This window comes from Myxocyprinus asiaticus, chromosome 5 (genome assembly GCF_019703515.2).
Source record: "Myxocyprinus asiaticus isolate MX2 ecotype Aquarium Trade chromosome 5, UBuf_Myxa_2, whole genome shotgun sequence".
Taxonomy (NCBI): Eukaryota; Metazoa; Chordata; class Actinopteri; order Cypriniformes; family Catostomidae; genus Myxocyprinus; species Myxocyprinus asiaticus.
Genome location: NC_059348.1, coordinates 33,155,146 through 33,182,749, shown reverse-complemented (window position 1 = coordinate 33,182,749; position 27,604 = coordinate 33,155,146). Strand labels below are relative to the sequence as shown.

Below are 27,604 nucleotides of genomic sequence, written 5' to 3'. Positions count from 1 at the left end.
GATTGGATTGCTTCAGAGGACATTGATTAAACTACTGGAGACTTACTGATTACCTTTATTCTGCATTTGTGATTTTTGGAGCTTGAAAATTTTGTCACCATTCACTTCCAGTGTATGGACCAACAGACATCATATCGCTTTAAAATATCTTTGTTTGTGTTCCACGGAAGAAACCAATTCATACGAGTTTGAGATGACAAGGGTGAGTAAATGATGAGAATATCATTTTTGGGTGAAATATTCCTTTAAGCAGTTGTTCAGGATTTTGAACAAGGAACATTTACAGAACAAGATGTTGTGTAGTGTTGAAAATAAAAAAAAATTAGACAGTCTTTTGTCTCGTCTCATTTCAAGCATAGAATTTTTTTTATAATAAATCCTTTGTCATTGTAAATAACAGTCCAGAAATGTAGACTGATATATCGACCAGGCAGATAAATCAGCTGATATTTGTATTATCTGTATCGGCAAATAACAATGCCATTGCCTGCTCTGACAAACTCTGCAGAACTCCCCACAGGAATGAATTATCCACTATTACATGACCCAGCAAAAAAAAAAAAAAAAAAAAAAAATCATTTTGTGGATAATTTCTGTAAAATTCCACTTAAAACTGCTCAAACACACATCACTACTGTAGACTCTTGTTGGAAAAAAGCAAGCGCTTGTCAGAGGAATGGAGCACAGCAACAGTTACTAAGATAGGATTGGTCAGATACGCTTTCAAGGCAGGGCTTTACAAAGGGGCCAATTGATTGATTAACAGAAGTGTTCATTCCGTCTAGTGTTAGATCCAAATCTACAGATGTCCTCGTCAATGGTTATTGCACATTTCCTGTTTTCAATATATTTGTGATTGAGTAAATATTGTCAAATAAGTACTCATTATGCATTTAATTCAGTAATTATATGCTATCCTTTTAAGTTATACATACATACATACATAAATACATACATATTTATACACACACACAGACACACACATAAACACAGGAGGCCAAAAGTTTGGAATAATGTACAGATTTTGCTCTTATGGAAAGAAATTGGTACTTTTATTCACCAAAGTGGCATTCAACTGATCACAATGTAGAGTCAGCACATTAATAACATGAAAAATTACAGTTCGATTTTTTTTTCAAAACTTCTTAAACTACTTCAAAGTGTTTTCATCAAAGAAATCCTTCATGTGCAGCAATGACAGCTTTACAGATCCTTGGCATTCTAGCTGTCAGTTTGTCCAGATACTCAGGTGACATTTCACACCATGCTTCCTGTAGCACTTGCCATAGATGTGGCTGTCTTGTCGGGCACTTCTCATGCACCTTACAGTCTAGCTGATCCCACAAAAGCTCAATGGGGTTAAGATCCATAACACTCTTTTCCAATTATCTGTTGTCCAATGTCTGTTTCTTTGCCCACTCTAACCTTTTCTTTTTGTTTTCCTGTTTCAAAAGTGGCTTTTTCTTTGGAATTCTTCCCATAAGGCCTGCACCCCTGAGTCTTCTCTTTACTGTTGTACATGAAACTGGTGTTGAGCGGGTAGAATTCAATGAAGCACTCATTGAATTGTACAGCCTTCATTCCTCAAAACAATGATTGACTGATGAGTTTCTAGAGAAAGCTGTTTCTTTTTTGCCATTTTTGACCTAATACTGACCTTATGACATGCCAGTCTATTGCATACTGTGGCTACTCAAAAACAAACACAAAGACAATGTTAAGCTTCATTTAACGAACCAAAGAGCTTCCAGCAGTGTTTGATATAATGGCAAGTGATTTTCTAGTACCAAATTAGCAATTTAGCATGATTACTCAAGGATAAGGTGTTGGAGTGATGGCTGCTGGAAATGGGGCCTGTCTAGATTTTATCAAAAATGACTTTTTTCAAATAGTGATGGTGCTGTTTTTTACATCAATAATGTCCTGACTACACTTTGTGATCAGTTGAATGTCACTTTGGTGAATTAAAGTACCAATTTCCTTCCGAAACAACAAAATCTGTAATTTACTCCAAACTTTTGGTCATCAGTGAGTGTGTGTATACACACACACACACACACACACACAGCTTCTGCATGATTTTATGCATTACAATGCTGCCAAATGATTGGCTGACTAGATAATGGCATGAATAAGTAGGTGGTTGGTGAGTGTGTGTATTATACACTCACCAGCCACTTTATTAAGTACACCTGTACATCTACTTATTCAATTATCTAATCAGCCAATCGTGTGGGAGCAGTGTAATGTACAAAATCATGCAGATATGGGTCAGGAGCTTCAGGTAATTTTCACATCAACCATCAGAATGGGAGAAAATGTGATCTCAGTGATTTAGACCGTGGCATGATTGTTGGTGCCAGACACGCTGGTTTGAGTATTTCTGTAACTGCTGATCTCCTGGGATTTTCACACACACAACAGTCTATGGAGTGTATAGAGAATGGTGCGAAAAAAAAAAAAAAAAAAGATCAATGAGCGGCAGTTCTATGGATGAAAACGCCTTGTTGATGAGGTCAACGGAGAATGGCCAGACTAGTTCTAACTGACAGGCTACGGTAACTCAGATAACCACTCTGTAGAATAGCATCTCAGAATAGCATCTCAGAATGCACAGCATGCCAAACCTTGAGGTGGATGGGCTACAACTAGGCCTGTCATGATAATTACATTATCGACTTATTGTACGATATATGGACATGACCGATCATTTTTGCTGACCTCGATATTGCCCATTGTGTTTACATGCGTGTTTGTTTACATAAGAATGTCACCAACATTTTAGCCAGTCACACTGCGTCTGTGCTCTCGTCCGTTGGACAGCGACAGGTGAAGATTACATGTTACTCAAGGCTAATGGGTGTTTTAATAGGTGTTTTTCCCCAAAGACTGCGTAATTCCAGACAGAAAGTTTGGAAATATAAGTCCAAATGGACTTGGATTCAAAGCCACATTCCAGAGCTCTGGTGTGGGAACATTTTGGCTTTAAGCTGAATGATAGAGGAGAGCCCATTAACGTGAACGTGTAATACACCTATGGTAATAATATACTAACATAAATATAAAATAGTTATATAAACACTAATATTAAGAATATTCATAAAATGAAAATACATTATGTCTTTAAAATAAGGTTCTCCATAAAGAAAATGGAAAATCTACATAATCTAAAAAAACATACAAAATAAACCTTAGAACTGTGATACTTTACTATATTTATGTTTGTTTCAGGTGGTTTTGAACACACCAAACGTTTTGAATTTTTTTGTTTAATAACTAAACTTATCAGTGGCATAAAATGGTCTTAAAATGACAATAATATCGTTTATCGCAATTATTTCTGGGACAATATATTGTCCAACAAAAGTAGTTATCATGACAGGCCTAGCTACAACAGCAGAAGACCATGTTGGGTTCCACATCTGTCAACCAAGAACATAAAGCTGTGGCTGCAGTGGGCCTGCCATTTGTATACCTCAACAGAAATCCAGATTTGTCAGACCAGGCTATGTTTTTCTAATTGTCCACAGTCCTGTTTTGGTGAGTCTGTGCCCACTGCAGCTTCAGTTTCCTGTTGTTAGCTGACAGTAGTGGTACCCGGAGGGGTCTTCTGCTGCTGTAGCCCATCCGCCTCAATGTTCGAAGTGTTGAACATTCAGAAATGCTTTTCTGCATAGCACTGTTGTAACGTGTGGCTATTTGGGTTACATTCTCCTCTGACCTCTGTCATTAACAAGCCGTTTTCACCCACAGAACTGCTGCTAGCTGGATGTTTTTAATTTTCGCACCATTCTCTTTACACTCTAGAGCCTGTTGTTCATGAAAATCCCAGGAGATCAGCAGTTACAGAAATACTCAAACCAGCCCGTCTGGCACCAACAATCATGCCACGGTCTAAATCACTGAGATCATATTTTTTCCCATTCTGACGACTGACAAGAAAATTAACTGAAGCTCCTGACCCATATCTGCATGATTTTATACATTACACTACTGCCACACGAGCAGTGTGGCTAGGAATTAAGGGACTTTCTATGGCATTAATTGTTGTGGACACAATAAGAACCCTTTAGCTCCCTGCAGTACAGACTATAGTAATACTATGGGAATGATGACATCAGGTGTTACACACCTGCCAAATGACGCAACAGCCCACCTGACACTACAGAGAGTCCTGACACTCACTAGGTAACGTCACAAAGGTCTGCCATGACAACAATTATTAGCACTTCAATTTGACAGCCCTTTCTTTTTTTTAGCCATGATGTCACATTAAGAAAGAACTCTGTTACTTCTGTTTGTTATCTCTGACCAGATTAATACAGAAAAATGAGCAAATCCACCAAACAACACTCGTCTCAGGTCTCTGAATTGGTTTAGACGGAGTATAAAATCGTAACAAGGACCATTAAGCTTTAAGACTTAGAGAATGAGGTGGTTATACAGTTTATTTACCTATAAAGCATCACATTGTAGGGTAGAAATGATGATAAGATGTGTTTGATTATCCGGATAGGAAGCCACAACATGAGAAGGACGATTGAGCCAAACACAACCTGAGAGGCACAAGAGATAAAATCCTTTTAAATTCATAGAACTCAGAAAATAAAGTGTATGAAGAGGGTTTACCAGCATACAGTTGCAAAAGTACGTGAACCCTTGGATTTACCAGGTTCTGATCAACAATAGACACACACTAATGTTTTCATGTCTTTATTGAACACAACATTTAAACATTAGCAGCACAGGGTGGGAAACATATGCGAACCCTTGGATTTAACGATTGGTTAACCCTCCTGTGACAGAAATAACCTCTACCAAATGTTTCCTACAATTGCGTATCAGATCTGCACAATATTCAGGAGTTTTGGACCATTCCACTTTAGAAAACAGTTTCAGTTTTGCAATTTTCTTGGGATGTTTGGTGTGAATCGCTCTCTCACAGTTCACCTGAAATGAAAATTCTCCCATGATTTACTCACCCTCATCCCATCCCAGATGTGTATGACTCTCTATCTTCTGCAGAACACATTAAGATATTTAGAAGAATATTTCAGCTCTGTAGGTCCTCATAATGCAAGTGAATGGGTGCCAAAGTTTTGAAACTCCAAAATCCACATAAAGGAGTATAAAATTAATCCATATGACTCCAGTGGTTAAATACATATGTTCAGACACAATATGATACGTGTGGGTGAGAATCAATATTCAAGTTATTTTTGTCATAAATACTCCTTCCTGCCTATTAGGGGGCGATATGCAAGAAGGATGTGAATCACCAAAAACAGGAGGAGGAGAATGAGAAAGTTAAATTAAAATGGAAATTGACAGCAGGGGGTAGAATTTATAGTAAAAAAAAAAAAAAAAAGACAGACTCCAATATTGATCCGTTTCTCACTCACACCCATCAAATCACTTCAGAATATATGGATTTAACCACCAGAGTTGTCTGGAGTACTTTTATTTTGCCTTTATGTGGATTTTGGAGCTTCAAATCTTTGGCACCCATTCACTTACATTGTATGGACCTAAAGAGCTGAGAAATACTTCTAAAAATCTTTGATTGTGTTCAACAGAAGAAAAAGTCATACACATCTGGGATGGCATGAGGGTTAGTAACTGATGAGAGAATTTTCATTTTTGGGTGAACCATCACTTCAAGTTTATGCCAAAGCATCTCAATAGGGTTGTGGTCAGAACTCCGACTGGCCCACTCCGGAAGGCGTGGCCCAGTTTCACATACTTCTTCCCGCAACTGTACGTTAAACAGGTAAACATTTGCTTACCACTGATAGTATGAATCGTCTCAGGTGTCTGTATATTGGTAGGTGAATCATTTCCTGCACTGGGTTGAAATCTGGATCATTCAGGTTTCTGAGAAACCACAAGACTCCAGGCCTAAGAACCTGGAATATACAAGAACAGCATCATTTACATTTTATTTAATATAATAATGATCCACAAATCTCAATGTGGTTAAACAGATGCATAGACATGCCCACCTCTCTGAGAAGAAGAATAAAAGAAGCAAAATAGAAGACGTAGACCATCCCCACCAACCAGTGAAGGAACATGGTGGTCCCTGGAGCTGATTCAAAACTCAGCTCTCTGTCTTTTAATGAGGCATCAAACATTTCCTACAAAAAAAAAAAAAAAAAAGGAAACATATTTGAACTTTTACTGGATGACAACTACTAAGGTTTGCATTTGTTTGTTTGAACAAATGAAACAATACCAGAGAGCAGATATCAAGCCACCAGCCACATATGAGGGGGAACACGCCAATCTCTACGACCACTAACAGAGACACCTGGAAGAAACCAAAGAGGTCAATTTAATACAAGACTCAAAGTAGTACATAACTGACTGACAGAATTCCTGGTGCTCCATATAATACCACACAGAAAGCATAACGTCTTTAATACAAGCTCAGTTAATGTGACTTAAAACACTGCATTACTGTTAATCCATACGGAAAGTTCCTTACATTAAAGTTCTTATGCAAACCCAGTTTAATGCAAATTGTTGAAATAACTGACCTTCACCACAATGTAGCAGACTCCTAACAAACGACGTGATCTTTGAAATCTCACCAGTGCTGCTAATCCCTGAGATCTGGATTAAGGAAAAGAACGAACGAAGACAACACTGAAAGACTTCGAGTTCACTCAAAAAGACGCTGTTCAGATTTGTTGTGCAACTTCTTGAAGACTCAGTAAACCAATGCAGGCCCAGAAATCCAATCGACCCTTTCCACACTTCCCGGTCTTGGAACACGGAAATAAACGATTGCAGGGTAAACTTTGATAGTGGTGAATGGGAGACCACTGCAAATATAATTTTTGCTTACCCATTTGCACCAACATCAAAAGAAAAACTCCACTATTATGTTTCATCAACTTTCAAAAAGCAGGAAAGAAAAAAAAAAAAAAAAAAGGAAAAAAATGAGCGCGCGATGGAGTATGACTGTCGGATGAGAGATGGCAAATTTACTGTCACTCAGCAGCTGTGTTCGAAACCTCGTCGCATCTGTGGTAACTAGTTTTAAAAAAAAAATTATTCCAGGGTAATATAATACAAAGTATAATGTTATAAATCTACATTAATAATACAAAAATTGCGAAAGTAAAAAAGTTTGCATGATTTACGCTACTAAATAAGGTGGACATGTGTCATCACAGTCTGTGAAAAGGGTCCATACAGGCTAGGGTTGTGACCGTTTTTAGTTTGGAAGGATACATGGCATACGATGAGTGTGATGGCTAAAAGGACATAACCAACTATAGTGGTGATAAGTCCCTCAAAGTGTGAGGCATGAACCTGGAAATAGAAAATAAAAGTTAAGATTTGGCATCGTAGATGTGAAATTTAATTTACAAGTGTTAATTTGGTAAATGAAGACAAAAGGGATTAACAAAACATGATCACTGAAATAATTTGGCACTTACATATTCTTCAAAACCAAGTCCAACCACTGAGAAATGGCCGATATGGTAAGGGCAGAATGCTAAGAAGAGATGATATTGAGATTGTTTTTAAATGGTGAACACAAAATCAAGCACTCTTACATTTTCTTACTGGGTTACTAAACGTGACCACATTCACTTTATAATTTGGTTTAAACGAATGTGCAGCCATGCTTACCAAACACCAGGATGAAGAGTGTGTTTAGCGAGACCACCCAGAAGACATGCTCCTAAAGCAAAACAATGAAAGCCATCTGAGAAAACCACACCCCAAATGATACCATGATCATTTTAAACAGGGTTCCCACACTTACTGACCAATGAGTTTATCAATTTGCAAATCAATTCACTATGCTTTTAAGCAACAAAAAAAAAAGCCTTTACACTACATAAGAACAATATCTAGCCAATTATATACTTTAGAGAAGAGCATAACTAAAAAAAAAAAAGTACATTCCCCATAGAAATTTCAGTGACTTTTACACGACTTTTAACATTTTTATTTTTTGAAGACCTGGAAAAATTAATTTTTTTAATTCTCTTGTATTTCCAGCTTTTCCATGATCATGGGAACCCTGTTTAAAGTTCTCTGAATAACTTGTAAATATTTAATGGCAGATCAGATTGTTGCGTTGTCACACTTTGGTAAATACGTTATTCACTCACCAGGAAAACCAGGGATCCATCAAGTCCAAGCATCTGGAGGGAGGGAGAGAGAGAGAAAGAAAATGATTAATTTTTCTCTCCAAGCTTTTAAATAATCTACTGTATAATATAGTGACAGAGCATATGCTCTCACCCGCTCCCACGTGAGCTCCTCTGCTGCACGATCCCATTCCAGGGCATTCCAGTTCATATCATCTGCAAAGATCATATACAACTTTCCATAAATAAAGCTCTACAGCTTTAGCACTAATGCAGTCCCCTGTGAAGAATTGCTAATTTGCTTTGAAATAGTTTTAATTTTTCCACCACAGATTTGTTTAGGGAAAGCTGCTCGTGACATACCCTGTGCTCCATTGTTGGCATCTGCCACATCTTCAGCACCTCCGTCCTCCTCATCTTCGTTATCCAGCTCCAGTTCTTCAGCAGGATCAGGGGGAACGTCTGGGGGCTCAGCCACTGCAGCGTTCTCCGCCGGGGGTTCGGCCGGGGCTGGCATGGGCTGGTTATCAGCACCTCCATTACCTGGGACAGGGGCCTATTGAAGAAGACAATGAATTAGTAATAAAGCTGACCCTACAAACTGAGCAGAGTCAGCTACCATATACTGTCTAGATAAAAGGGCTTGTAAAGAAGTAAATTGTATGTTGTTCAATCCAAGGAACAACAAGCGGCTACTATGGTTAGAGAGTGGCCTCTAGATATTCAGGGGATAATGAGGGATTTTAAGATGACAGAGGGTCAGGCAGAATACTGTGCTGTGTTCAAATCAAAATGATAACCGCAGTGAGTAGGAAGCAAAGTAAACAGAGAGGGTCATGGTGCAAACTGCATAATTGGTCTCTGAAGAATATGCACTGTCAGAAAGTTTTGCTGATGTATGCTGCAAATAGAAAATTGGGTGTTTCTCAACGCTAAGAATTCAGAGGACAGACTTGCATTCTTATGAAGACCAGTCTTGCCGAGCAACCTTGAAAAAACAAGCTCGGAAGGACAAGAGGACGTAAAGTATAATGCATCTAATGCGAGCTTTGAGATGTGCTGTGATCCTCCTGTGCAATTAACCATCACAGCACATTTGAATCCACTGAGAGAACTACTGGCATTATCACACACCAGTGACAGCATTATCATCACCACACCAGTACGGTTTTGACTAATGACATGTTAAAGAACAAAGTCTGTTAACACACTTTTTCTCCATGTGTTTATTATTTATTAAAATGATGCCGAACAAAACAACAAATGCTGATGGAGTATTTGTCCATCAGTATGGAGTCGCGAGCTTACAGCGGGAAACATTTGAGGGGAAACAACAATAAATGTAGTACTGCGAACCACCGTAGTACTGCTATGACTTCGGGTTCTTGCCCACAAGTCACCATTTGATTCATCCTCGATATTTGGCTGATCAAGAACACATCTGGGTAATTTTATGCATTTTCGGTACATGCGTTCTTGAGTACTGAAATCGAACTTCAGCAGTGGATGTTATCTAATGAGTCCATGGGAACGTGAAAACACATATGCCTGTTTGATTGTAAATAAATGCTGTCGGTTTGTCAGATGAGAGGCGCAATGATGTCTAAATGTGTGCAAACTAGGGGCAGGGGGTCTCACAAAAATGTTATATCACAGAATAAAAAATCTAACCGGTCTGGTTCATACATTCCTATTGTCACACAGTTTATACCTTCATACTCCCCATCCCTAGTACAATCTAGAGGTCGACCAACCTCTAATGAGATTTTGTTGATGCAGATAACTAAAATGGTGGGAAAGGTAGATAACCGATTTATCAGCCGATAGTTTTTAAAGATTTAATGAATGTAAAAAAACCAAAAAAATTATATATATATATATATATATATATATATATATATATATATATATATATATATATATAAAATTATTATTATTATTTTTTTTATTTCCTTACTATGACGGGCATAGACGCAGAGGCTACAAATGCCCAAAATGAATAAAATCCCAATAATTACAAAAAAAAACAAAACAAAAAAAAACGCAGGACTTTTAAATATAAATAAGGCCGAAACACCGGGGACTCTTATTTAAAATGACAGAGACTTAGCGCTGTTGCAATGCTCTAAATTTAGTATTAAACAAATTAAACTTTTTATAGCTTATATATTTCACCAGATGTTTAAAGAGGAATAAGGTTTATTATTATTCACAAGAATAATTGAAAATTACGATGCATGTGTTGACAGGGCACATTTCCATTTAGCCATGTTTTTCTTTGCATGCCCTCATTTCAATTTAGAAAACATGATTATCTAATCAAAAATAACTACATTTACACTGAAGTGAGGATCCTAATACAGATGAATTTTGTCAATGATGAAAGATATAAATAAAGCAAACCCCAACAAGGTATATTTAGAAGTTAAAAACAATCATAGAAAGTTAAATTGTTATACTGTAAAACCAAGCCATTCTAACTGTAGACTGACCCAGAGCCCACCACAGCAGGGAAAAAAGAAAAACTAACTGCATAGATTTTTGCCGATAATGACAGTTCCAAAAAGCAATTAAGGGTGCCGATTAATCTGTAAAACCTATATATCGGTCTACCACAAGAGCAAACAATCATATTGTACCTCATTGGGCAGTCCTGCTGCATTGGCAGGTTGCTGCTGATTCTGCTCCAACCATAAAGGGGCACCACCATGAACAATCTGCTCCCGCAGCCACACCAGACTGATGAAGGCACAGAGGGTGCAGGTCACCACAAAGCAGCCCTGCAGGCAGTCGGCCAGCAAGTTCTCTCTGCAGGGGATGAACATTCAGCACTGATCATCACCTCTGAAATATCCTACCATTACAATGCATCACACGACCCTGGTCACAGCTAAACCTGAGACCATGGTGAGGAATGAAATAACCCATCATGCTCAGAGTGAACAATGAGACAATCTGCAAAGTAAATTAATATTTTAAGGAGAAAACTTGAGCGCTTTCCTGTCTGGTACGTACGTGGAGAGCATGTCTAATGGCAGAGTCAGGAGGGAGCTTACTGAACCAGTGAACAGACACTTATAGATGCGACCTGTTAGAAAAGGAGAACATTACGTGAGCAACAAAGGATACAAAGCGCAGCATGGGAAGAAAGACAGTGTACAACACACAGTGTATCAGACTGTGAACCTAAGAGCATCACTTACATGCTGTTAGAGGTACAACCCCCAGCCAAGCGAAGGCAACAAGCGTGTAATGAAACCAGTATCGTATGGCCGTGCCTATACTGGTGACCAATCCTGCAAAAATGTCCTGCACTGGGAGCCGTGAAGGCATGTCTGGAGAGTAAACTGAGAGGAAAAGAGATGAGGAATAAAATAGATTTCATACAAAATCATAGACAAACGTTTGGGTATTTTCATTCGTTAGTGGCAGAGTAGCACTCATTTTCTTAAAAATAACAATTGGTTAAAGTTAACCTTATTAGGATTATAAGGTTATTTTCACAGTTAAAGGGATAGTTCACCCAAAATGAAAAAAAAAATAATAATGATATTATTATTATTATTATTAACTCACCCTCATAATATCCCAGGTGTGTATGACTTACTTTCTTCACCAGAACACATTTGAAGACAATTAGGAAAATAGACCGCTTGAACTTCACCCTCTCGTGAAGCTTACCTGAAATGTTTGATTATAGTTAAGAAGTACTTAAATATTGATCTTTTTCACACCAAAAGCGATCGTATTGCTTTAGAAGACATCAATTTAACCACTGGAGTCGTATCGATGACATTTATGATGGCTGTCTGTGATTTTTTGAGCTTCAAAAGTGAAATCACCATCCACTTGCATTTCAAGGACCTGCTGAGGTGAGATATTTTTCTTCAAATGTGTTCTGCTGAAGAAAGTAATATACACCTGGGATATCATGAGGGTGAGCAAATAATGAGAGATTTTTCGTTTTTGGGTGAACTCTCTCTTTAATATAGGTCTAAATCTTGCTCTTAGATCATTGCTCTGAAATGCCTTTAATTTAAAAGCTTTTAGTACAGCAGCAGTTGAACAATAACTCTTGTATGGAGCAAAACACATTGCAGAAGATTCTGAGCATCAAAACAATTATTTTTTCCACATGAACACAGATGCTAAATAAAAATGTGAACAAGAATGCAGTGTTAACATCAAGGCAAAGTTAGGCGTCACTGCCTGTAGCATATTATTCAACGCACTGAAACAACGCTTTACAACTAGGAAGTGTTAACATTTATCCAAATGCTTTTTGAAGAGCATAGTCCCATTTAAAAAAAAAATTCTCTCACACTGTAGTGAAAGTCATGCACCTGTGACTCACAGTGACTGGGTGTTGTAAAAACCTAATTTCACCCCAGTAAAGAGCAGCCACACCGGACAACATGAGTGCTTTTAAGTCACATGCCTCCACAGAAACCTATAACTCCAAAGCACACAATCGCTTCTATTGAACTGGCCGCTGTGACTATATAGAGCACTTTCATGGCCTTACCTCCCCTGAAGAATGTAAAAAGAGTGGGTTACTTACTTGGCGTGAAAGCAAATCTGTGCTTGCATAATTCGCAGTACTCTTTTCTGCTGTGTTTAAGCCACTGCACCAAGCTGTGAAAACACAAAAGGGTGGGCAGGAAGGGGGTGAGGGTGAGTGATCTGATGTGTGTGGTAAAGCACAGAAAATCCTGCTTCATTTCCACAAGGGTAGAAGTCAAATATGACATTCCACAATTAGACACCTTTACGATGACAAGAGGCAATTAGTTACAACTAGCCTTTGCTAGAACGCAAACATCAAATTAGCAATTGGCCTTTTTAAGGTATTACAAAATTACTCAACCAGTTCATATACAGTACAATTTACCTGAAACACTATTACTAGCATATCCTTGCTATTCAGCAACATACCACACTAAATCATCTTAATAATGCTTATTGCCTCTACTTGTTTACTTGTAAGCTTACTAATGAACAGCAAGGGCATATTCTAGTTTGTTAGAGCTTGGAACCCCTTCTTACATTGCATCTGGTTTTCCATTTCATGCTGTCCCATTTTTGCCATGGGTTACAGTCATCCCATTGCTAATATCGCATTTCTAAGTCTAACATCAATGGAAACTGTAAATCTGACACTTCGGGGGCCATTTAAACTGTAGTTCCAATGCACAATGCATAAGGCAAACATATTATGTTTTGTTATTGCTTTAATCATCGCTGAATGAAACAAGCTCTTACCATTCTTGGTGGATGAACTTAATACTTCCAGTACACACACATGGATGGTAGAGAGGTTTGTCTTGAGTTCCCTCAGATCGACACACCCTACATATATCAGCTACCAGAAAAAAATGGGTAAAATAAACCTGTTAAAAACAGATATTATCTGTGACAAGACAAGAGTCTAACTGCAAACTGAATTTTGTTCTTGACATTCACAGCAGGGGATTCCCTGCTTATATAAATGTTGTAGCAGGATCCATATGGGTGTAGGTTTTGAAAAAAGGCTTTATTGGTTAAATGGTTTTATGACTTTCAAAACAGGGTCAGTACAGTGGTGGCCAAAAATAATGGCACCCATGGTAAATGTGAGCAAAAAAATCTGCATTGTTTATCCTTTTGATCTTTCATAAAAGTAAATCACAAAAATCTAACCTTTAATTGAAGTAAAACCATTGAAAGAGGGGAAATATATCATTATTAAATAAATATTTTCTCCTAAAACACATTGACCACAATTATTGGCACCCCTAGAAATTCTTATGAGTAAAATATATCTGAAGTATATTCCCATTCATATTTTACATTTTTTAGTGCACCTGGGTGATAAAGAATATGAAATTGTTCAGCCATTACTTCCTGTTTCACAGGGGTATAAATGAGGTAACACACAGGCCAAATTCCCTTAATCATCAATCACAGTGGGTTAGACTAAAGAATATAGTTCTGATGTGTGGCAAAAGGTTGTTGAGCTTCACAAAATGGGAAGTGGCTATAAGAAAACTGCCAAAGCATTGAAAATACCCGTTTCCACCATCAGGGCAATAATGAACATGTTCCAATCAACTGAAGATCTTAAAAATCGGCCTGGAAAAGGACGTGTGTCTGTATTGTCTCCACTCACAGTGAGGAGGATGGTTCAAGTGGCCAAAGAATCTCCAAGGATCACAGCTGGAGAATTGCAGAAGTTAGATGGGTCTTGGGGTCAGAAAGTTAAAAAATATATATATAATAATAAATTAAAAAAATATATATCAGACATCACCTACATCACCACAAGTTGTTTGGGAGGGTTTCAAGAAAAAAGCCTCTGCTCTCATCCAACAACAAACTCAATTTGCCAGACGCTATTGGAACTTCAAATGCGACCAGGTTCTATGGTCAGATGAAACAAAAAAAGAGCTTTCTGGCAGCAAACACCAGAGATGGGTTTGGCACACACAGAGATGAAGTACCACCCCAATGCCCACAGTTAAATGTGGTGCTGGATCTTGAATGTTGTGGGGCTGTTTTTACGCCAGAGGTCCTGGATATTTTGTTCGGATACATGGCATCACGGACTCTATCAAATACCAACAGATAAAAAAAAAATCAAAAGCTTACCAGAAGCCTCTGCCAGAAAGCTTACAATGGGCCCTGATTGGATCTTCCAGCAGGACAATGATCCAAAACAAACATCAAAATCAACACAAAATCAAGTGTTCTGCCATGGCCATCCCAGTCCCCTGACCTGAACCCCATAGAAAATGTGTGGGGTGAACTGAAGTGGAGAGTTCACCAACATGGACCTCTGAATTTGAAGGATCTGAAAAAATGTCTGTATGGAGGAATGGTCTCAGATCCCTTGCCAGGTGTTCTCCAACCTCATTAGGCATTATAAGAGAAGACTCAGAGATTTTATCTTGGCAAAAAGAGGTTGCAAAAAGTATTGAATAAAAGGGTGCCAATAATTATGGCCAATGCATTTTGGGGGGAAATTTTTTTTTTATTTAATAATGAGATATTTCCCCCATTTCAACTGTTTTACTTCAATTAAATGTTAGATTCTTGTGATTTTATTTGAATGAAAGATCAAAAGGATAAATGATGCAGATTTTTTTCCCACAGCCTTCTTTGCTCATATTTACCAAGGATGTCAATATTTTTGGCCACAACTGTACATGCAAGATCATATCACATTTTGCCTTGCTGCTGTTATAATATCAATTTAACCTAGATTACAATGAGTCGTCAACTAATTACTATGGCACATAAAAGTTAAAAAATCAACGAGCCCTCATAGCAGACAGTGTTTCACAGCTGGTATTCATGGAGTTGCCAGAAAATCCAATACATACATGATCATTCCAGGTGTATTTACACTTGACCTTTTTTTCTCTTTAAAGCCTCTCACATTTAGTTGCACATTTCATGATGATGGTTAAAACTTCATGCGCTATAAAACTCTACGGTATATGCTGTAAGGCCAAAATAAATTGGCCTATATTTTTGTCTTTATTTAGGCCTGACAGCTACACTAAAGATCAGGTTGGCAGTAAAACACTTTAGCTCGTTAGCTTGCAAGGGCCACATTTTATAGCTAATACAGCTGGCTAGCTGGTTGAGCACCCATGCTAAAACATCTTGTTGTGCTAAGCATTCTTTCGTAAAATGTGCATGGCGCCAGAGTACATTTAAAAACAAACATCACACAAACAGACAGCGAACAGAGTGCCGCCGTGTCTAGACAGCTTACCTTCTTCGGGAGTGTCCATCTTGTACGGTGACGCACTGTCCTTTTTACAGTCAACACATAACACACACACACACACACACACACACACACACACACACACACACACACACACCGCGGAACAAAACACAATATGAGCTAGCTCACCAAGACACTAAAATACTGCATGACGAATGGGATCCGACCATTAACGCTGCATATCCTGGGACCTGACCCTATTTTTCGAGTCGTGCTCACGGACAGCGCTGATCAAACTACTTGTTGGTCGACTATCTCGGCTCAGCTTAACATGTTTGTGGCCTCTGGATCCGCAAACATTCGCTGGCTGCTACAGCTCCGATTTACGGCAGATCATCACGCACGCGCAGATAGCGCGACAATTCTAGCATTTTCCGGTGGTGCCTTCGCTGGTCTGTTGATGATGAGAAACAGCAATGTGTTTGACTGTAAAGGGCTTGCTCGAATAACAGTTTACATAAAGACAACCACAACTGTCAAACTTATGTAACCATATGATTAAGGCCCATGTAGTTGAATCATGTTCTGTAATGAATAAAATACAAATGCATTATCGTGTATTTTTGGAACATACTATCAATGTGCTGTTAAATTTGAAACTGCTGACGTTTAAATTATTATATAATGCATATCTCAGGAGAATAGACTAGACTGCAGTTCACATCAGGCATTTAAAGTGGACAATGTGCCTTTAAAATACCACATGAAGAGGGCAGAATTTATGGTTTGCATGTAGGTTAAAGGGATAGTTCACTCAAAAATGAAAATTCTCATCATTTTACTCACTCTCATCATGGCATTCCAGATGTGCATTACTTTCTTCTGCTGAACACAAACGGAGATTTTTAGAATAACATCTCAGCCCTATAGGTCTTCACAATCTAAGTGAATGGTGGCCAGAACTTCAAAGGTCCAAAAAGTAAAGCCAGCATACAAGTAACATACAGGTGCATCTCGATAAATTAGAATGTTGTGGAAAAGTTCATTTTTTTCAGTAATTCAACTCAAATTGTGAAACTCGTGTATTAAATAAATTCAATGCACACAGACTGAAGTAGTTTAAGTCTTTGGTTCTTTTAATTGTGATGATTTTGGCTCACATTTAACAAAAACCCACCAATTCACTATCTCAAAAAATTAGAATACATCATAAGACCAATAAAAAAAAAACATTTTTAGTGAATTGTTGGCCTTCTGGAAAGCATGTTCATTTACTGTATATGTACTCAATACTTGGTAGGGGCTCCTTTTGCTTTAATTACTGCCTCAATTCGGCGTGGCATGGAGGTGATCAGTTTGTGGCACTGCTGAGGTGGTATGGAAGCCCAGGTTTCTTTGACAGTGGCCTTCAGCTCATCTGCATTTTTTGGTCTCTTGTTTCTCATTTTCCTCTTGACAATACCCCATAGATTCTCTATGGGGTTCAGGTCTGGTGAGTTTGCTGTCCAGTCAAGCACACCAACACCATGGTCATTTAACCAACTTTTGGTGCTTTTGGCAGTGTGGGCAAGTGCCAAATCCTGCTGGAAAATGAAATCATCATCTTTAAAAAGCTGGTCAGCAGAAGGAAGCATGAAGTGCTCCAAAATTTCTTGGTAAACGGGTGCAGTGACTTTGGTTTTCAAAAAACACAATGGACCAACACCAGCAGATGACATTGCACCCCAAATCATCACAGACTGTGGAAACTTAACACTGGACTTCAAGCAACTTGGGCTATGAGCTTCTCCACCCTTCCTCCAGACTCTAGGACTTTGGTTTCCAAATAAAATACAAAACTTGCTCTCATCTGAAAAGAGGACTTTGGACCACTGGGCAACAGTCCAGTTCTTCTTCTCCTTAGCCCAGGTAAGACGCCTCTGACATTGTCTGTGGTTCAGGAGTGGCTTAACAAGAGGAATACGACAACTGTAGTCAAATTCCTTGACATGTCTGTGTGTGGTGGCTCTTGATGCCTTGACCCCAGCCTCAGTCCATTCCTTGTGAAGTTCACCCAAATTCTTGAATCGATTTTGCTTGACAATCATAAGGCTGCGGTTCTCTCGGTTGGTTGTGCATCTTTTTCTTCCACACTTTTTCCTTCCACTCAACTTTCTGTTAACATGCTTGGATACAGCACTCTGTGAACAGCCAGCTTCTTTGGCAATGAATGTTTGTGGCTTACCCTCCTTGTGAAGGGTGTCAATGATTGTCTTCTGGACAACTGTCAGATCAGCAGTCTTCCCCATGATTGTGTAGCCTAGTGAATCAAACTGAGAGACCATTTTGAAGGCTCAGGAAACCTTTGCAGGTGTTTTGAGTTGATTAGCTGATTGGCATGTCACCATATTCTAATTTTTTGAGATAGTGAATTGGTGGGTTTTTGTTAAATGTGAGCCAAAATCATCACAATTAAAAGAACCAAAGACTTAAACTACTTCAGTCTGTGTGCATTGAATTTATTTAATACATGGGTTTCACAATTTGAGTTGAATTACTGAAATAAATGAACTTTTCCACCACATTCTAATTTATTGAGATGCACCTGTATATACAACTCCAGTGGTTAAATCCATGATCAATGTTTATGTCATTTTTACTATAAATCTTCACCTTTAGCAGGTGGCGATATGCACAAAGAATGCGAATCACCAAAAAACAAAAGATGAAAAATGTGGAAGTGAAAATGGAGATTTAAAGTAAAAAGGGACTTAAATATTGATCTGTTTCTCACGCACAACTATTATATTGCTCCAGAATAAATTGATTTAGCCAGGAGTCGTGTACTGTTACTCATTGTTCTCTGTAGTTACTTTTCTTTACATTTTGGCACTTACCTGTATGCTTATTATTATTAATTTATTATTTGACTTTATGTCTGGGAGTTCTCCCAGACAGTGTGCTCTTCCTCCTTTCCCGGGTTTTCAGCACCAATGTGTAGGACACTCCGTCTGTCTGTCTGTGTCTGTGTGTCTCTCTCTCTCTCCCGCTGATTGGGCAACTCAGCACAGGGTGTGCATCCTCACGACCCAGCCATGCCTTCCTCCTCGTCACAAGGTATATGCAGTGTATTATTCAAATGAGTAATTTGTGTTAAAATAGCTCTAGCCAAGGAGAGTTTTAAGAGTATTTGAATCATTTTGTGCTCAAAACTTTACATATATCTAACATGTAAAATAGTGTTCTTATCAAAATACTATTACGCCTTCACATCTCTGAGAAAATATATAAAACCAGTCTTTTCTATGTCATATAATAATAAAAAATAATAAAAACAATTTGGTTCTTATTATCTTTACTAAAACAAAGGGACATAAGCATAGAATAAAATACATCAGGCAACAAAAATAAATCAGTCAGATGAGTTTTACAACTAGTATATTTATCAAAGACAAAATGTTTGACAGTGCATCGGTGCTCTAGAAGCAGCATTTGTTACTGTATCCTCTTTCATTACAGCCTAGTCTTTCAGTCTTTTTTCTTTGTTTTGAGAGGTTTAAATGTCTTTGCATCATAAACCCACACAGTATCAATTCCCTTGCCAGCTACGTCATCGGGTGTCCAAGTAGGAAACGGAAAGTGACAAGCTACTACTTTAGCTGATCATTGCAGCTCTGTTCAGAGGTTAACTTCAAGCTGCTCCATCTGTGGGGGGAAAAAAGATCAGATAGCAGATGAGACAACATTATCAGGGAGACTCACAGCCAAATATGTTGTCTATCTAACCTTCCAACATCTGATGAAATCTTACCATTTGAGGAACCCCAAAAATGACCACATTGAAGTACTCCGAAAAACTGACCTATTATAGAAGGACATTCTGAGAGACTCATGACAAATAGCACATGCATCATACTTTCATACAGATTATATTGATCTGCAATGGTTTAAGACAACATGAAAGGAGATCCACATTGACCCGAACTTTGTCAGCTTATGTTGTACTCACCTTTCAAAGGTCTGAATATAAAAAGATGTGCTGTGATGAACACCTTCCCTCCACGCTTTGTAACGGGAATACCAGACCAGCCATGTGTTCAGCTCAAAGCCAACTGCCTTAAAGCCTCTTTTTGCTGCAGCTATAACCTACATCAAACCAGAAACACAGAGAAGAAAAATGAGGAGAATGGTCCCACCATCATAAGGTCATCATATTGAAACAAACTGTGATCTATTATTATTCAATTCTAGTCGCCCACTCTTGCAAAAATATGGTTGTATCATGGTACATTGATTATATCAGATTGTAATACCATGTTACTTTGATACCATGGTACAGAATAATTACCATATTAATACCATGGTATTTATGGTACTACGGAGTACATAAAAAATGTCATAGTAGGCCTACAACAAAGACACATGTCTATAACATGGTATTACCATGTTTGTGCAAAATACTATGGTCAAACACTTTTTGCACATCCATATTGGGAAAACAACTCACTATCTGTCCATCTCTGCTGCCGATATCCACCAAGGACCCTGATCTGGTTTGCAAAACCTTAAGGACGTTTTCAGTTTGTGTCCTTGTAGCTGAACGAATGGGAGACAAACTTTACTCAGGGCTGGTGCAACAAACGGTCCAGTTACTGCATTCAGAGCGACCAATGACCCTCCGACGACACAAGTAGCAATAATACCGAGTCGTTTTTTAAAAGCACATTCGCTACATGATCCCTGCTTATTAGTCTCCGTGGATGCATGTGACTCTATGCCAAAGTCAAACATCCTGACACGAGAACAGGCTGGACCTTCGTGTCCGTCCATTGACAGCTTGCAGCCTTTAACAGCCCGAGCATTTAAAAGCTGTCGGATACTCTGGTAATGAGCAAACCATTTCAATAAGTTGAGCACAACATCCTGATTATATGGAGTCAAGTCATGAATTCAAAACGTTCACAGAACTTAAACATCAGGCTATTTAAAGAGAGTCGACCTGAGACGTAAGAACTGATGCATCCACTCATTCGTCCGACGTGATACACTGACTGAAGCGTAGTTAGTTCCACTTCTTCTTCTTCTTTTATTTTTAGTCTATGTGCATATCGCCACCTACTGAACTGTAATGCAATCATGATTTATTTAGTTCATATTTATCTTTAACCTTTCATTCTTTCGTTTTCCTTCTCACCCTGCTTTCGTACACAACTCCCTTAAAAAATAAAATAATAAAAAAAGATGATTTGTCGCCACACTAGTTCAATCAAGACCCCATGATTCAGATGGCACTGCATGTTCAGCTCCTCCATCCTCCACACAGAACCCCTCATGATCCTAAAAGTGTGGAATAGCATAATTAACCTAATGTATATTTAATTTTTTTTTTATTCAAATCTGTACTATTTATGTACTGCATCAAAATCCTCTACGCTACTTGATCCCTATTATACTCCCAACCCAATAAAAATTCCAAATCCTTATCTTTTCAACCTTTTATATTTAAATATAATATTAACTCTCTTCTCTCCTCTTCATACCTACTACATTCAAATATTACAAGCTCAACTGTTTCTTTTCCTCCACAATACTCACATAAACCATTTTCATGTACTCCAATTATATACAGTGATGAATTCATCACCCGGGCCCGGGTCTTAACCTAGTTATTATAACCTCTTCTTTCCTATTTCTTCCCCAAATATTCCTTTTACTATCTACCATATTTTTGATCTTATATAAATGTCTACCCTTACAATCATTATTCCAAACCTCTTGCCATTCTTTAACAATATTTTTCCTTATAATTGAATTACTATCACCTTTACCCAAAGGAACGCTAATATCCACTTCTTTCCTTTTTGAAGCATTTTTAGCATTACCAGATACAGGTGCATCTCAATAAATTAGAATGTCGTGGAAAAGTTCATTTATTTCAGTAATTCAACTCAAATTGTGAAACTCGTGTATTAAATAAATTCAATGCACACAGACTGAAGTAGTTTAAGTCTTTGGTTCTTTTAATTGTGATGATTTTGGCTCACATTTAACAAAAACCCACCAATTCACCATCTCAAAAAATTAGAATACGGTGACATGCCAATCAGCTAATCAACTCAAAACACCTGCAAAGGTTTCCTGAGCCTTCAAAATGGTCTCTCAGTTTGGTTCACTAGGCTACACAATCATGGGGAAGACTGCTGATCTGACAGTTGTCCAGAAGACAATCATTGACACCCTTCACAAGGAGGGTAAGCCACAAACATTCATTGCCAAAGAAGCTGGCTGTTCACAGAGTGCTGTATCCAAGCATGTTAACAGAAAGTTGAGTGGAAGGAAAAAGTGTGGAAGAAAAAGATGCACAACCAACCGAGAGAACCGCAGCCTTATGATTGTCAAGCAAAATCGATTCAAGAATTTGGGTGAACTTCACAAGGAATGGATTGAGGCTGGGGTCAAGGCATCAAGAGCCACCACACACAGACATGTCAAGGAATTTGGCTACAGTTGTCGTATTCCTCTTGTTAAGCCACTCCTGAACCACAGACAATGTCAGAGGCATCTTACCTGGGCTAAGGAGAAGAAGAACTGGACTGTTGCCCAGTGGTCCAAAGTCCTCTTTTCAGATGAGAGCAAGTTTTGTATTTCATTTGGAAACCAAGGTCCTAGAGTCTGGAGGAAGGGTGGAGAAGCTCATAGCACAAGTTGCTTGAAGTCCAGTGTTAAGTTTCCATAGTCTGTGATGATTTGGGGTGCAATGTCATCTGCTGGTGTTGGTCCATTGTGTTTTTTGAAAAGCAAAGTCACTGCACCCGTTTACCAAGAAATTTTGGAGCACTTCATGCTTCCTTCTGCTGACCAGCTTTTTAAAGATGCTGATTTCATTTTCCAGCAGCATTTGGCACCTGCCCACACTGCCAAAAGCACCAAAAGTTGGTTAAATGACCGTGGTGTTGGTGTGCTTGACTGGCCAGCAAACTCACCAGACCTGAACCCCATAGAGAATCTATGGGGTATTGTCGAGAGGAAAATGAGAAACAAGAGACCAAAAAATGCAGATGAGCTGAAGGCCACTGTCAAAGAAACCTGGGCTTCCATATCACCTCAGCAGTGCCACAAACTGATCACCTCCATGCCACACCGAATTGAGGCAGTAATTAAAGCAAAAGGAGCCCCTACCAAGTATTGAGTACATATACAGTAAATGAACATACTTTCCAGAAGGCCAACAATTCACTAAAAATGTTTTTTTTATTGGTCTTATGATGTATTCTAATTTTTTGAGATGGTGAATTGGTGGGTTTTTGTTAAATGTGAGCCAAAATCATCACAATTAAAAGAACCAAAGACTTAAACTACTTCAATCTGTGTGCATTGAATTTATTTAATACACAAGTTTCACAATTTTAGTTGAATTACTGAAATAAATGAACTTTTCCACGACATTCTAATTTATTGAGATGCACCTGTATGCGCTGGTACCCAACAGAATCCTACTTCCACTCCTTTCCTTTGTATTTGCCACAGCAACGTAAATATTTAATTAATCAGATCTTTCCTTGATGACTGCCGGGTAGAAAGTGTTTTTAAAACAGATGCAGAATCAGAACACACCACCACTCTGTCTGGTCTTATCTCCTCTACCTACATTAATCCTATAATAATAACAGCCATTTCTACAGCATATATTGACAACTGTGATGTTAGTCTCTTTGATATAGTTATATCAAGACCTGGAATATATATTCTCCCACTCCTGTAATCCCTAGATTTGGGTCTCTTGAACCATCTGTATATATTTGAGTTCTTGTAGAAAATCTTTCCTTGATATGCTTATTTACATTATATTTGATTTGTCCTCTTTCTTCCCATTCTCATCTCTTATCTAGTATCTCCAAATCTATTTCTACGTCAGGGAAAATTCATGACGGAAGGTCACAGCATACAGATGATGCATAAAATATTCTGCTACAATTTGATACTTTTCTGCCACATCATTTATAATCCACACAAAACCCCTTCCTTTCTTATTTATATACTCCCAACAGTTATTTAAAACATCAGAAGCAATATAGCTTCCAGCATGACTCTTCAAGGTTGCCCAATATACCAACAACAATTTTATTCTGCAAAAATTCATTGGCCTTTCATTTGTCTCAACTAACAAAGCATTAACCAGTGTCGACTTAACTGCTCCTAGACATATTCTGAGAGCTCTGTACTGTATTTTTTCTAATTGATTTAACAACATTATTGAAGCAGCACCATAAATCATGCATCCATAATCAAGCACAGACCTTATCATGGCTTGATATATCATCAATTATGATGTTCTTTCTGCTCCCCATTCTTTCCCCGCTATTGCTCGCATCACATTTAAAATTCTCTGACATTTCTAACCCATTTCATCTGTATGTTTCTTCCATGTATGGCTATTAAACCACATACCTAGATACTTTATTACTTTCACACATTCTATTGATTTTCCATATAGCAATAATTCTAAATTATTGGGAATTTCTTTTTTCCGAGTATAGTACATACAACATGATTTGCTTGTTTACATTTGAAATCTCCAATCTATTGACCATTGTTCCACCTTTTTAATGGCTGTCTGCATACTTAAATTCACATGAGAAATGTTTCAGCCTCTCTTCCATATAGCACCGTCATCACCATATAAAGCACATCCTATACCTGGACCTAAGTTTGCAAATATATCATTAACCATTATGTTGAAAAGCAATGGACTAATGACACTACCTTGTGGAATACCATTTTCAGCAGAGAAAATAGATGATAAACATGAACCTACCTGTACCACAAATGTTCTATCAAATAAAAACTGTAATAACCAATTATACATTTTTCCTTCTATTCCTAGTCTCGATGCTTTAATTAGCAGGCCCTCTCTCCATATCGTATCATATGCCTTCTCAATATAAAAATAAACCACTGCCATAACCTCTTTCATAACGATATACTTTTCTATATCATTATTAATCTTAATTAGCGCATCCATTGTTGAACTTCCGCTTCTGAATCCACATTGATATTTAGAATATTTACCCTTTCTTTCTAGATAAGATAACCTCTGAACTATAATTTTTTCCATTAATTTACATAAATTTTAAGTTAATGCTACTGGACGGTAACTTCCTGACTTGGTTGGATCTTTCCCTGGTTTCACAACAGGAATTATTACTGTCTGCTTCCATACCTTTGGAATTCCTTCCTCCCATATCTTATCAAATAATTTGAGTATCAATGATAACACATTGTTTGATAAATGTTTAAACATTATATAGCTTAATCAAAACCAGGAGCAGTATTAGCACAGTTTTGCAATGCAATTTTCAGTTCTGTAATTGTATATTTCATATCTAGACAATTACTATTACTTTTTTTTTTCTTCTTAATATCTGGATTGTTTCCTATTATAACTATTCTTCTTAATTCATACTCTTCTCCCAAATCTATACTGTGGAGTCCTTCTAAAGCCTTTCCAAAATGTTTGCTTTATCTTTATCAGTTACAGCTACAATATCATCTTCTACTAAAACTGGTATTTGAATTGACTTTCTACCTTTCCCACTCATATTCCTTATCATATTCCATATATTATCCACATGTGTTTCCTTACCTGTAGTAGAGCAGAAATTCCTCCATCCTGTTCTTTTAGCAGACTTAATAATTCTTCTTGCATTGGCTCTTGATTTTTTTGTATAGCAGCAAATTATTCATATTTAAATTTTTCCTGAATTGTTTAAATTCTTTGTTCCTTTCTCTAATTGCTCTGTTACACCATGGCATTTTCCTCACTTTTTGACCTGCTGTTCTTTTTTTTTTTTTATCCTTAATTTTATCTCCCCAATTTGGAATGCCCAATTCACACTACTTAGTAGGTCCTCATGGTGGTGCGGTTACTCACCTCAGTCTGGGTGGTGGAGGACAAGTCTCAGTTGCCTCTGCTTCTGAGACTGTCAATCCGCACATCTTATCACGTGGCTCGCTGTGCATGACACAGCATAGACTCCGCATGTGGAGGCTCATGCTACTCTCCGCGATCCACACACAACTTACCACGTGCCACATTGAGAGCAAGAACCACTAATCGCGACCACGAGGAGGTTACCCCATGTGACTCTACCCTCCCTAGCAACCGGGCCGATTTGGTTGCTTAGGAGATCTGACTGGAGTCACTCAGCAAACTCGTGACTTCAGGGGTGTAGTCAGTGTCAATACTCGCTGCGCTACCCAGGCTCCGACCTGCTGTTCTTTGAGGTATATGTTGTTGCTTCTAATAATATATTAGAAAGAGCTCTGCAGAAGGTTTCTACAGCATCTTTTAGCACTTTATCTTTATTTATCTCACAATAATTATTAAATGAAGACCAGTCCGCTTTATCATACATCCATTTTCCTTGCAGGTAATGCCCCATTTTACAGCTATTAATATTTAGTTCACATACTATTGGAAAATGATCACTTCCAGTGGTTGTATCTCTAACCACATTCCATTCACATATCTCAGCAATTTCAACTAAGATTAATGTCAAATCTATACATGATTTTGTATTCCTCGTTATGTTAAATCTAGTGCCTTGCTCTGTAGTTAAAGAAACTAAATATCTATCTTCAGTGAACTGTTCAACTATTTCCCCATTGGAATCTATTTTCATACTACCCCATAACCAATTGTGTGGATTAAAATCTCTGCACCATAACTCCTTTTTTTCCCCTATTCCCTCCAACCTTCTCAAGCAAACACTGTGTAATTTTTTAACATCCATTATAAAAATTATATTCAGTAAGTGATACCCCTTGATAATACATTTCTACCATAACACATTCTGCTTCTTTAACTTCAGGAATTGCCCTATATGCTATTCCTTCTTGTATAAATATAACTACTCCTCCACCTTTTGTTCCCAATCTGTCCTTTCGTACAGAGTTATATATATCCTGGCAAATTAAATTGCAGGTTTGGCTTCAACCATGATTCTTGTATGCATACTATATTTGGTTTATGATCTAACTCTAATACATATTTCTTGAACATTTGACCATTCGCTATCAGACTTCTTACATTCCATTGCATTGCAATACACTAATTACCATCAAGCTAGTCAGAAAACTGAGAGGTTTCATGCGAAGTTGATCGAGTAAATGTATCATGAATCATGATGGTTGAAATTCCAAAAAATTCCAATGCAGCTTCCAATTTTTTTTTAATTTTCGCTGATCTGCTTGACAGCATTGCTGTAACATTAATAACCTTGATAATAAATGCCAAAAAGTTGTCTTTTGTCATTACCAATGAATTCTCTTTTAGTGAACATTGGTGATTACAGTTTTCCTTCATTTGATTTTCTGTCTCCATGGTCAGTGATTCTAATGGTTTATTCTTATATACCATCTCCTTTTCTCTGCTTTCATTTCCACTCTCACAGCGCTCGTCACTTACCACGGGTGGGCACACAAACACTACTCTTCTTTCATAATCATGTAATAATAAAAACGGAGGCATGCAGACACATAACAAACTATGTTTACAGTCTAATAATGTAGTCTTTTACGTTGTTATTATTATTATTATTATTATATGATTTATATATGATTTAGGCATGGGCGACATGGGCAGTTACCCAGGGCCTTGGGGAACTTTGGGGGGCATGTTGAAGCGGCTTTCGCCCAGGGTGCCATACAAGCTTGAACTGCTACTGTTATTATTATTTAAAGTACCGAACATCCTGTTGACACACTAGACGGAGGCATATATAATCTAATACTCTCACAA

At 37.9% G+C, this 27,604-nt stretch overlaps 1 protein-coding gene and 1 long non-coding RNA gene across 5 annotated transcripts in view; both read right to left on the bottom strand.

Annotated features, from left to right (window-relative positions):
• Positions 1 to 16,372, bottom strand: part of LOC127440321 (E3 ubiquitin-protein ligase MARCHF6-like) — a 29,389-nt gene extending 13,017 nt beyond the window's left edge. Inside the window, exons 1-18 of one of the 3 annotated variants that reach the window (XM_051696849.1) lie at positions 15,983 to 16,364; positions 15,871 to 15,948; positions 13,374 to 13,473; positions 12,673 to 12,746; positions 11,315 to 11,458; positions 11,127 to 11,199; positions 10,751 to 10,919; positions 8,475 to 8,667; positions 8,266 to 8,327; positions 8,133 to 8,165; positions 7,645 to 7,696; positions 7,449 to 7,507; positions 7,240 to 7,320; positions 6,540 to 6,608; positions 6,236 to 6,310; positions 6,003 to 6,137; positions 5,787 to 5,906; positions 4,456 to 4,556 (exon numbers count right to left, since the gene is read on the bottom strand). In XM_051696849.1, the coding sequence (XP_051552809.1) occupies positions 4,456 to 4,556; positions 5,787 to 5,906; positions 6,003 to 6,137; positions 6,236 to 6,310; positions 6,540 to 6,608; positions 7,240 to 7,320; positions 7,449 to 7,507; positions 7,645 to 7,696; positions 8,133 to 8,165; positions 8,266 to 8,327; positions 8,475 to 8,667; positions 10,751 to 10,919; positions 11,127 to 11,199; positions 11,315 to 11,458; positions 12,673 to 12,746; positions 13,374 to 13,473; positions 15,871 to 15,889 (1,559 nt within the window). In that variant the 5' untranslated portion in view covers positions 15,890 to 15,948; positions 15,983 to 16,364. Of the gene's footprint in view, positions 1 to 4,455; positions 4,557 to 5,786; positions 5,907 to 6,002; positions 6,138 to 6,235; positions 6,311 to 6,539; positions 6,609 to 7,239; positions 7,321 to 7,448; positions 7,508 to 7,644; positions 7,697 to 8,132; positions 8,166 to 8,265; positions 8,328 to 8,474; positions 8,668 to 10,750; positions 10,920 to 11,126; positions 11,200 to 11,314; positions 11,459 to 12,672; positions 12,747 to 13,373; positions 13,474 to 15,870 lie in introns of all 3 variants that reach the window. The other 2 variants (XM_051696850.1, XM_051696848.1) reach the window with 2 other exon arrangements.
• Positions 16,373 to 19,142: 2,770 nt separating this feature from the next.
• Positions 19,143 to 20,842, bottom strand: LOC127441014 (uncharacterized). Of its 2 annotated transcripts, XR_007897264.1 has the most exons (4): positions 20,312 to 20,842; positions 19,814 to 19,950; positions 19,616 to 19,666; positions 19,143 to 19,509 (listed from the first exon to the last, which is right to left on the bottom strand). It is a non-coding gene; the product is annotated as an uncharacterized LOC127441014 (long non-coding RNA). The 2 variants fall into 2 exon arrangements; XR_007897263.1 differs by having other exon boundaries at positions 19,616 to 19,950.
• Positions 20,843 to 27,604: the final 6,762 nt, after the last annotated feature.